The following is a 12,326-nucleotide window of genomic DNA, read 5'->3' as shown; positions in this document are numbered from 1 at the left end:
ATGATCCTGTCCACATATGGTCCATATGTCCATGTGCTAATGTTTACATGTAGTCATGATAGAGCTGTACTGTATACTGAAGTAATACCACGTAGTCATAAGTGCTTTAATGCCCATACTACTGAATAATGTATAAATGGTCATATGTATGAAGACTTGTTCACGTATGTGCTAACATCCATCTATTGCAATGCTTCTCAATTGTATTTGGCCAAGCCCCCCAGTAAAGAGACAACTTTTGCGCACCCCCCAACCAACGCACTGACTATAAAGAAGATTATCATTTATAAAAAAAATGTATAAGTATACCTAAAACTGTATTCTTTTTAAACTTAACTAAAAAAGAGCAATAGAAATCAACTTTTATTTTTTACAGCGTTTATACGAGTTACAGCTTAGTCTAAAACAGAAAAAAAATAACCATGTGCATCAAAGTGCCTGAAACTAAGAAAAAAAAAAGATGAAAATTCTTATTTTTATTGCCGTTACATTTCATGACATGAGAATAACAAAACCCTTTCCCTTGGCTCATCCACTATTTGAGAAGCACTAATCTGATGAAACTATGACCAGATATCCAAGATTCATGTCCTATTTTCCATATCATGTGGTCATGTCCATAAGTAGACTTGCTCAAATATGGTGATGCCGACATATGGTAGGTCCATATCCTAATGTACTTAGTGTAGTCATGTCCGCCATATATGATCACGAACATATTTGGATATGACTACATATTATGGACATGTCCATTAAATCAACAAATCAGACATTGATGACATCAGCAGTGAGCCAGTGTGGCGTTTCCATGGTAACGGGCTGAGCAAGCAGAACCCCGCATATCCTCTTATTATTCACAGCTTCATTGTTTTTGTCTCCTGCTCCAAGACTGCTACACGATACGAAGAAAGGGATTCTTGTACACGCATTTCAGATCCTATTTTTTTTTCTCTCAATCGATTGTTGTTGTGAAAACATGTTGAACATTTTGGGATATGACAAGATCAAGTGAAAAATGAAGTGTTGACTATACACATTTAGTCAAAAAGTGATTTCATTTCTGTTGGTGTCAAGTGGGCCTAAAACCTTCATTTTCTAAAACACTTTAGGGTTTGGATTTTTCGCTGTTGGGGAGGGGTCTACTGAATCATTTCATGATTTGAGCAATCGCTTTGTTTTTTTGGACAAATGTGACTCCCTTAAAATCTCCATGACAACCATGCTAGAATGGTTTTGAAGGCCTTACTGCACAAGCGAACGTGCCTTAAAACGTTCAATAAGTATTATGTGGTTTACCCAAAAATGAAATCATTCCTCAAATGATATTCCCCCCAAATGACTTCAAATACTGAATTAAAATTTGGGGGCGGGAGTTTAACTCAAAAGCATTGTAAAATGAGCCTTTTAAGTTGAGAAGAGAAGTTCTGGACTAGAAAAAGATCGTTCACCAAAAGTGAGATTTTTTTCACCAAAAGTGGTTATAAAAGTTTAAAAAAAAAAAAAAAAAAATCTGTTGTAGCAGAAGTCCCTCATGAAAGTCCATACATTTTTCTGCCTTCTCTGGAATGTCTTCAACTTGCTGACTTTGTAATAAAAGGTCTTTTCAAGAACTTGTCCTAAATCCTTAAAGCTTACATGTACAGATCAGGACCAACTTGAAGTTTTTCTCATGCCGTTTGAACGCTTCTCTTCTGACATCATGGCAACCGGTTCAAGATTTACCTATTACCCAACGACGGCTTATACGAAAAAGACTTGAGGCTGTAATAGCTGCCCACAACGGCTCGTCGTAAGCACGTCTGCCTCACTGTTAAAGGGACCAGATTTCCAACTGGCCTTCCTGTCTGGAGTTTGTATGTTGGAAGAAATAAAAACATACAGAAGATGAAACTTCGGCCTACAAAGTTTTAAGTTAAAACTTTTAATTGCAGATATAAGAAGCAAGTAGAAACAAAGTTTGTGTTTCGTAAGATTCACAGCCACCAAGACACTCAGTCTGTTCCACATACAAAAGGCACTTTTTTTTTTTCTCCAATCACAAAACATTTTTCTAAGAGCAGCAACACTTTGCTCCTCCCATAAATGGGAGAGTACTTTGAATCTGTGTATCATTCTTATATTTTAAATTGGCAAACACAAAAGTGACTTTTTATTTTGTTTTAAAAAAAAAAGTCAATTTTGTGCCATTTCAAAACGAAAAGCGCTTATTATTGTTAGATATTTACGCATGTGTGGAATTACGCTTTTATTTATTTGACTAAAGAGCAAATACAAGAAAAATCTGTGCTCATACATACAAATCAAAGTCTCCAAACACCATCAGCAGTTGTATGGAATCAATGTGTTTCTGTGTATTTGGTCCCTTTTGTGCAACAACACTTGAGACAAATTAATTACCTTCAGGTTTTAATTTGCACTGCTGTGACGCTGAGGGCTTGATTCAAAATAGTTTCAGAAACACCGACGAGGAGCAAGACGACAGGGTCCATTTTTTAGTCGATGATTAAACCTCCGCGGGCTGCTTGTCCTCAGTCCGAATCAGAGTCGTCCAAATACTCCTCCGCGTTGCTGTGCGAGCGGGTGATAGCTAAAGAAACAAAAGATGAATTGTGTTTGCTTCTTTTTGTTGTTTTAGGCTTTTATTTGGAGGTTAGGAAACACTGAGGCTCTGGACTTACTGCTGGGCAGCTTCTTCTTGAGCAACGAGGCGCACTGCGCATTGGTGGCCATCTCCAGCGCCAGCTTGTTCTCGTTGTTCCGGATGTCTGTCCGCGCATCTGGAAACATAAAAACACAACAGAAAGCACACATTTTACATACTGTGACAGCAGCCATAAAACGCAACCAAAAAATGCATTAAATATAAGAAAAATGCATTTGGAGAAACACGTAAAATACCTTACTCCAAATAGAATAATAAGCGGGTGTAAATGCTCACCTTTGTTCAGCAACATGGCCACAATGTCAGAGTAACCCTTCCAAGCCGCAGCATGAAGAGCAGTGTCCCCAAGCTTATTCTATGACACACATCTTTTATTTAATTGCACTTCCTAACTTTTAAATGTTGCTTTCCATAGTTATTCGTAACTTATCCTCACCTGCTGGTTGAGTTCCACGCTGGATTGGCTGAGCAGAAGCTCCACCACATCTAGGAAGAGCGAGAGAATCAAACAACTCACAGGTACAACAAAGTGAAAATATCCTGTGTCCTTTGTGAGTGAGCTCATTGTCGTTGCGCTCTAAAGGGAGTTTGCTATTTTTTTCCTAAGGCTCAAGCACTCTAACTCAGTCCTTCTCGAGGACAAAGTAGGGCAGCTTGGGGAAAGAGTGGTTAGCATGTCTGCCTCACAGTTCAGAGTCAGAGTTACACTCCAGCTGGCTCCGGCCTTCCTGTGTTGGAGTTTGCCACGTGGGTTCTTCCTCCCACACTCCAAAAACATACACAATAGGTGTAGTGGACACTCCAAATTGCCCTTGGATGAAGTTGCGAGTGTGAATGGTTGTTTATGTCGGTGTCCGATTGTCTGGAAGCTTGTTCGGGGCGCCCCCCGCCTACCGTCTGTAGACAGCTCGGATAGGCACCGGGCAAGCCAGCGATCCTCGTGAGGATAAGCGACAATAGAAAATGGATGGAGGATAATTAAACAGAACTGCTCTAACAGTACCTTTATGTCCTCCGTGACATGCCCAGTAGAGGGCAGTGTTTCCCGCCTTGTCCAAGCCGTTGATTCCCACCCTGTTCTCCACACATTCCCTCAACCAGGAGAGGTTTCCTGAGTGAATATGTCCACACGGAACAGTTCAAATAATTGGAAACAAAGGATGTAGCTTAGAGGGCACCACACCTCGTTTGGCTGCTTCATGCATCGGGTGATCAACAGACTCGGCGCGCTCTGTCACTAAAAGGGACAGCAAGTGTTTAGACTTTAGAGTCACAGATGGAAGCTTTTTAATGTTTTTTTTTCCATTTACCATAGTTGCGTGGAATAAGGCCTGTTCTGCCTCTGCATGTTCCTTTCCACCAGTTATTGTCGCTCTGAGGACAAAAGGAAGACGTTGCGGGAAAAACAAAATGTACACAGTAATCTCTCGCTGTATCACGGTTCCTCTTGCACGGGTTCGCCGCTTCACGGATTTTTTACAGCGCGGATATTTTTTACAGCGCATTGTGCTCTGAATCCTGATTGGCTCAGGGGCTTTACTGTTGTCTTGAAATAAAATATTGACGCTGTATCCACTGATTTTCACTTGTCATTTCATTACAAAAGGCAAGAGGATCCAAAAGCTTGCTTTCGCCTCTCCGGTGTCTCTCCTCTAACTGCCGTGTGCGAACGTGCTAGTAAGCACATCGATTGACAGCTTGGTCTCTGGGAGCCGATCACGTGACTCGTAGGCGTGCCGAGAGCAAACACGCACACTATGTAGACACAGACAGCAATGGAGAAATGCGCAGCTTTGGAAATCTTGACTTTTACCTAAATTTCTTTTGCAATAAATTGAAATTTCAAGTATATTGTTAAGATATAAGAGGCTTCACTTTAATTCGATGTCCGGGCATATCCGTTTATAAAAATCTTGCTCGGAAAAAGAAAGAGCTCAATCTACTACTCATAACAATGTGCGGGTTCATGACGAAGAGGCATAGCTGGGACTGTCAAATACGTGAGTGACAATGTTTCCAACTTTGTATTACTATATTAAAATGATTGTTTTAAACAAATTTGGGGCTTTAAAACAGGTTTTGATTTTATTCAAAAGTTTAGCATTGCATTGTGAAATAATTAAGAAAAATAAAGTTGGCTACTTCACAGATTTCACTTTGCGCGTGTTTTTGGAACGTAACCCCCGCGATAAACAAGGGATTACTGTGTGTGTGTGTGTGTATATATATATATATATATATATATATATATATATATATATATATATATATATATATATATATCCATCCACACACACACACATAGTATATACATACATACATACACATACAGATTTAGGAAGCAGCAAATGATTGATTTTGTGTGTGTGCGTGTGCGTGTGTGTGTGTGTGTGTGTGTGTAAAGGGGGAGGCCCAAATTCTAGCTAAATAAAGAGTGTATGTCTGTCTTACCGTGTCAGAGATGTAGAGGATGTCTCCTTCTTCAAAGTAAAGCTCATCGGGCTGCAACATATAACAAGGGGCCACAGTTCAATTGTCAGCTTGTTTGTTACAACTTGAATGCATATCATATCATATAAATCATATTCCTCTCAATTTTTTTGTGTTTTCTAAACTATTTTTCCTGTAGGAACTTTTTTTTTGGGGGGGGGTTTACACAATTTTTACAACGAATTTACATGTTCCTAAAATGCAAATGTCTCACATGCTTTTAAAACATGTTTTGGAATGAGTTTCAATGAAAGCAAAAAAAAAAAAAAAAAAAAAACACATAACAAAACAAACAAACAAAAATGAGCCCTAAAAGGTGTTCAAAATCCAATAGAGTGATATTCAATGAACTTCAATTTTGTGGCACACGCCATCCGCCCACCAGATATACTAACATCTTGACAGTGGTACCAACTTTTGGAAAAACTAATATCCTCCACTAAAAACCAACAAAAACAAAACTTTAGACTTCCATTAAAACAAAAAAAAAAAAAAAACTCATTTGGCAGTTTGGTGATGTAGCCACCAGGAGTGAAAAACAAAGAGATGCGCTTACCGATCTGGGTTCAAAGGTGAACTCTGCTCTGAACACCTTGACTTGGCCTGCAAATAAAATACATCAAACTGAGCACAACAGGTGTGGACTCGTGTGGATTGCGTCTTTAATGGCTAATGCAAGTTATTATAGATTTGTAACTTAAAGGGACAGTGTGTAAGATTTAAACCGTTCTAAAAAGGGAAGAAATGATTGTAAACTTAAAAAAACTTGCAAATGAACGTGTTCTTCATGACAACAGTATGTTTTAAATATAATCATAGGTCTAGTTATCATTAAATAATATTACATGGAGGGTGGCACTTCTCCATGTTTGTTACAGCTACGGAGAATGGTAAATGCAGCTCCTGCAGCAAACGGTCTAAATCTTACACACTTTCCCTTTAAAATCTAATCTTTTAAATTACAGTCTACAGGACGCACCAATACTTTTGGCCTTTGAGAAAGATTAATGTGTCAGCCACATAAGCCAAGTTTTGACGCACAGATGTACATTTTTATATCGGCCGTATTCTTGTTTACAATAATTACCGCAATGGGACAAGCTAGAGGGTGAACGTCAATTGGCTGTTAGCAAACAGTGCCTGTTGCAGCTAATGGCAGCTTGTGTTAGCAGAGGTTATTACAGCCTTATTTTCAGTAAAAAAAAAAAAACAAAAAAAAACAAGCAGAATGAACCAACATCCGAGTCCATCCTTGACCTCACACACACACACACGCACGCACGCACGCACGCACACACGCACACACACACACACACACACACACTCACACACACAGAGGAATATTACTAAAACGGAGTGGATCATGCAAAAGTTATGATGTCCCCAGCTGATTCAATTAAGAGTGGCAAGGTATACAGCTGTATGCACGGGTTAGAGAACACAGAAAGGCATTCCACTTGACCCGGTTATTCATTGCTATCTTTTGGTATTTACACACAATCATAAATAAACTTGGTAGAATACGAATGCTGAGCAACTCCGGGTTTTTATGGCATAAATTAACTCCAGCGGCGTTGTTTCGAGCGCATTCAATGTGACACTGGCGCTGCGTTCACTGACTGCTCAATGTGGGAAATCTAAAACTCACTTAACCTGTAATAAATATATAATTTACAGATAGGAACATACTAATAAAATATGAAGAATTTACAAAGATGATATTCGGTTTTAATACCGCTTTTACACTGGTGCCAAATTGTTGGTGCATCCTCTACATGATAACATGAAAAATAACCTCAAATTAAGGGTGCGTTCTATGAGGATATACTGTACAGAAAATTATATTCTGTTAGATGGAAGTAAAAAAAGCATTGATTTACATGTTTATCCACTTTTGTGTGACATTTTTATTTGGTGATGTGCCTTGGGATTTTTCACAGTTCAAATACGTGCCTTTGCTCAATACATTTTAGGAATCACGGCTTTACAGACCTAAAACCGTCCAGATAGTCAGAACTTCAGCCTCTCAACATTAAAGATTCTTATTTCTTAAGCTCTCACTTCGTTACCACTTCCTTGAATCAAAATTAGGCATCTACAAATTACTGTTTTTACTTTGAAAAGTAAAACTTAATATTTTGGTCAATTTTGTAGAGTTACTGAATCAACCATCAAATGATTTATAAATGTTAATGATAGTCCTGCACAATTTTTTTTAACTACTAAACAATACACCCCCCCCCCAAAAAAAAAAAAACAAACACAGACAAAACTGGTTAATGAACGGCAAATCAGGAAGAAATGGTTTAATGGAATAAAATAAGTTACTCTAAAATATTTCAAAAGTGGAAGCCCTAGTTGAGTTTGATATTACTTAAAGACTGTGGTTCATGATTACTCTACAGCAGTGTTTCTCAATTATATTTTGTCAAGCCCCCGCCCCTTAACAAAAGAAAAAAGCAATAGAACATTCAACTGTTCATTATTTTAAAGAGCGTTTATACAGGTTACAGCTTAATCTAAAACAGAAAAAAAATTGTCCAAGTACATCAAAGTGCCTGGATCTTTAAAACTTATTTTACTGCAGTTACACTTCACATAACAAAAACAAAGGCTTTTCCCTGGGGACATCCGCGCACCTCCTGGCACCACCTCGCACCCCCCCAAGGAGGCCGGCTCCACTATTTGAGAAGCACTGCTCTACAGCAAAATGCTCTGATAACTAGAAAACAAAATAGCCATCAAGAAAAGAAAGCATTGATGGGTTTACACTGATCTTGCATTCCACATAAATACATCATAAAGATAAGTCACTCATTCCAAATATGTACTCTAAGGAAGGGGGTGAGGGGCTGAGGAGGCCCAGTAATATAGAACTTTTACTTCCATACACTTGTTTATTAATGCAGAGGTGTTATAATAGCAAAAATTCGGCCTTGAGTTCCGGAGTTGAGTCACTCCGGATACGCACGTCCCTAATTGCTTCGCTGTTGTTTTCACGAACGTGTATACGGAGGACCGAAGATGTGGCAAAGAAACACAATTCAGCCACAGATACACTTATGTAGACAGACAGACGGAGGGGGGGGGGGGGGCAGCTGCAGACTTTAGATGACACTGGATGTTTATTACGCAAGAGCTCAAATAACTTCGTCTGCAACTAATAGAAAATATTACATGCAGCTTGGAGTGCATATGTGGCGAGTATGTGTTTAAGCTGACAACTGCAGCAGTGTTTCAGGCTGCCTGAATGGCTCAGTTCACTTTCGCACACTCCACAGGCCTGGTCACGTACAGTTCTCTCAACACATACAGCACAGGCCCCATCACGCTGCTCTTCATGCAAACTGTGTGTGCCCAAGATAATTGGTGCTCTTGAAGGGTTTATATCATGCTCTTTTAAACTTTATACAGTTCATGTTTTGGTATGTGCATGATTTCATTCAATCTTTGCACCATTTTCTATATGAAAAATGAGTTATGTTGGTGTATTGCTATATTTCTAAGCTGAAAGTAAATCCCTGGCTCCCTTAAACCTTGCCTCTCACCGTACAGTTGCTGTAACCCTTTCATTACATTGTTCGAGAGTGCCGCAAACTACTAGAAGAGTGTGAGCGTGTGGTAAGTTTGCATGGCTGGTACCAACTTTAAGACGGAACAAAGTGAGCACTGTCATTTGCACTCATCTGCCGGAGCTGGTACTGAGTGCGAACCAGCGAGCAAGGAATGCTCAGGGTCGTGTGACTGAAATCACAACTTAATCAGTGTTTTTGTTAATAAACAAGAATTCAACGATGAATACAAACTTCAAGACATTGAATTTGCATGGTACAGGCCCTTTTTGGTATCTGTCTGAAACACACATGCTCTCGTCTAAAACACAAGTACTGCACCGTTACGTTAGGTACACCTGCACAATTTAATACACAAAGTCTTAATTTGGAGTACTGCAGCTTGAGAGCCTGCAAATGTTTGCAATAAATGATGTTGTATCATTGTTAAAACTGCATACCTACCTATGGGGCACAGCAATCAAACATATTAAACCAACTTCCTATCCTTGGGCCAATTAAAAGCTCTGATTAAATCTGCCATTAAAAGCTATCAGACTGTGATTCACCATCACTTAAATGTGACATGTGTCTTCAGGCATTCAAAATTTTTACTTTTTAGGGCAAAAAGAGTGTCATTAGTTGACTCGACACCAAGATGCAAAGACTACTTGGAGTATATTTATGACTTATGCCGACAAACGTCTCATAACAGTACAACTTTTTTTCCCTATAAAAATTATGAATTTGTTATTGTATCATTTACTCCTTTTTATCTTGAAAATACTGTAGGCAGGCTCTTAATTCCTATAGTGTTTAGGATAGACATGGTGGTTATTTTTATTTGAGATGAGTCCTTGGGAAAACTACTCATTTTTGTATGTAAAATAATGTAAAGCTAATTATTTGGGTGCACGATCAAATTGTAGCCATCATAAATCTACCATTAACTTTACAAACGTAGATGTGTGCTAACTTCGAACATTCTGGTACTGTCATGTAAGTGTAAAAAGGACTTCTTGAGCACATCCTGTGCTTTGTGGTTATATCGGTCCATCTCCAAAGAATATTTAAAAACAAACCCATGAAATAAAGCAACATGTGTGATTTATTCTTCACGAGTCTTTCATCTACGATTGCGGCGCCCTCGTACAGGTCTGGCGGCTTCAAATCTCTCCTCTGCTAATGGCTATGCTTCAAACATATGTGCAACAAATGAAAAAAAAAAAAAAAACCCTGCCAGTCCTGTATATCAAGCGTCAATCAATGTGCAGGTAGTTTTATGTGTGAATGAGTGAGCGGTACAGTCATTCAACCCAGGTCGTGTGTTTTTGTTTACTTTTATAGCATTATTGTGATAACAATAAAGATAATGATTTTGGTCACGATAATAGTAATGTGAAGTGCATTATTATCATTATTATGGATGGTTTTTAATATTGCACAACTAATGTGTCTGAGACCTTGATCGACTTTTATCAACAGTCTAGCACGTTGTTTTCAAGGACACAATGCCCCCAAATGTTTCGTGATGTCAACTCCATGCTTGGGAAATAAGAATGTTAAAAACCAATGAGCTTTTTCTGTTTTGCAAACATGAACATATAAACAAGAGTACAAATCAAAGCATTCAAAACTGTTGCTTTGAGAAGTACACAAAAAATATGTTCTGTCAGAAGACATCTGTGACCATAAAATAATGACTAAAAGGCTTTAGATGAAAACTAGACAAGCAAAAAAAAAAAAAAAGCACACGAGGGAATGCTCCTTCAATTGCTAGTTCAATCAAACAACATAAAATATACGCATGGCGAACATCCTTAAGCAATGTCCTCTACACACATGCAAGTCCCTATCCAAATGACTTCATGAAGGCATTTTCCATCAGTGGCCATCCAAGAAATGATTCCCTCTGAACTACAAAGCCTAGATAAGTAACATTAGCGCTTTATATGTTGCATATTTCTTGTCGAGCGGTCTAAAATGAACAGTTATAGATCAGGCAATGGCTATAGTTACACTATGAAATGGGATGGGCATTTGATTGCATTACACCAATGTAATTCTCAATTATATTTTGCAAAGCCCCCCCAAGAAAGAGAAAAAAAATGTGCCCCTCGCCCACGCTGACCATCAATAAGATTATTATCTATGAAAATTGTATAGGTATACCTAAATCTGTATCCACGCCCCCCGGCCACGCCCCCTGGGCTTCGCCTCTAGCGCCCATGGTCTAAGTTGAAGAATTTACAACTACTATGCTAGGTAACACAACAATCGTGAAGGCATGCGTGAAAATAAGTGTCTGTGACATAGTTAAACGAGTATAAAACAAATGACAATGCGTAGACAGCATTAAAAATACGATTGTGAGTCAGTTAATACATATCACTAACCCGAGTAAAAATAGTGCAAAGCAGCTAACATTTGAACATATTGTGATCAAACTTGACCTGACTTGTGACCCAAACGATGATTTGACTCGACTTGCTAGAAATGTAGTTGAGGTGACTTAAATTTTCCCAAAGTAACTTGATAGAAGCTTGAAGTTCTTGAAGCTAAAATTATAACTTACACGTATGACTCAATCCCACTTCTCTTGCTGTATTATTGCAGCTATCTGGTGTTTATTTTTTGTCCATGTGTTTGTGAATTTCAAGCACTATGGAACGGAGTACATTTCCGCCATATTGCTAGTACCCAAAGTATGCTTTATTGTGACATTAAGCATTCGCAGCGATAAATAAATCAGCTGGTACACACATTTGACGCGCATTGCTTGTACACGCATCTTATATTTGCTAAAATGTTCTAACCGGGCAAGGATGACGGGTGTGACTGGGGGTGCTCACAGACTCTATGATTGTCGTCAGTCTTTGACCTGTAACCTCAAACGCAACACACTCACCTACAGAACTGGGGTAAATAGGGAAGTCAGAGACTATTCGACTCAAAAGCTGCATCACTTATTTCGTCCCTTTTACGACCTTCCTTCATTGCCCACAAGCAGACTTTGGGGCTATCTTTTGGATACAGACTCAAAAGAACATAAAAATATACTGTAGTGTTTTTTCTCGAAACTATTTTCGACCGCCCACCAAAACGCGTCGAAAGACGCTAGCAATGTGTTCTAAAGTAGTTTCGGCTACATTCGAACAAACATAATAATTCACATACCTGGCTTGGCCGGCTTGGGAGGAGGCTTGGACATTGGCGAGGGTAGAAGTCGAACGCAAACTAAGCACCGCGTTCGGAATTAAGACTGAAAAGTTCGCTAAACAGGACAGTCACTCCCTTTAAGGAAGTCGTGGGCGCCTCGGGTTACGCGGAAGTGATGCTCTGCACATGCGCAAAAACAAAATTTTAAATTGAATTAGTTAAAATTGATATCATTTTTCAGCTTGATTTTTATTAAACTATATATATATATATATATATATATATATATATATATATATATATATATATATATATATATATATATATATATATATATATATATATATATATATATATATATATATATATATATATATATATTCTTATTTATTTTAAATATCTTTTTTTAATCATTTTTGTATCATATACGCTCGCGACCCTGTAGTGAGAATAAGCGGTTCAAA

General features: G+C 38.4%; 1 protein-coding gene across 1 annotated transcript; it reads right to left on the bottom strand.

Annotated features, from left to right (window-relative positions):
• Positions 1-1,902: 1,902 nt before the first annotated feature.
• ostf1 (osteoclast stimulating factor 1) lies at positions 1,903-12,025 on the bottom strand. Its single transcript, XM_088416041.1, has 10 exons — positions 11,881-12,025; positions 5,709-5,755; positions 5,114-5,164; positions 3,973-4,036; positions 3,846-3,899; positions 3,666-3,773; positions 3,099-3,148; positions 2,939-3,017; positions 2,679-2,777; positions 1,903-2,587 (listed from the first exon to the last, which is right to left on the bottom strand). Exons 1-10 carry the CDS (start codon positions 11,912-11,914, stop codon positions 2,529-2,531), a joined length of 645 nt encoding a protein of 214 aa, XP_088272167.1. The 5' UTR covers positions 11,915-12,025; the 3' UTR covers positions 1,903-2,528.
• Between the last annotated feature and the right edge of the window lie 301 nt (positions 12,026-12,326).

The sequence above is a fragment of the Hippichthys cyanospilos genome, chromosome 1 (assembly GCF_059441005.1).
Source record: "Hippichthys cyanospilos isolate Australia breed blue-spotted pipefish chromosome 1, RoL_Hcya_1.0, whole genome shotgun sequence".
Taxonomy (NCBI): Eukaryota; Metazoa; Chordata; class Actinopteri; order Syngnathiformes; family Syngnathidae; genus Hippichthys; species Hippichthys cyanospilos.
Note: the sequence above shows the minus strand (reverse complement) of the source record. Positions and strands in the feature narration are given on the sequence as shown.

What these genes read in the sequence shown, in the direction of transcription:
- ostf1 (XM_088416041.1), bottom strand. Translation starts at nt 11,914, where the DNA reads ATGTCCAAGCCTCCTCCCAAGCCGGCCAAGCCAG. An exon ending in TCCTCTACATCTCTGACACG is followed by an intron (nt 4,037 to 5,113) that starts GTAAGACAGACA and finishes TTTTGTCCTCAG; the next exon opens with AGCGACAATAACTGGTGGAA. An exon ending in GCGTGGAACTCAACCAGCAG is followed by an intron (nt 3,018 to 3,098) that starts GTGAGGATAAGT and finishes TGTGTGTCATAG; the next exon opens with AATAAGCTTGGGGACACTGC.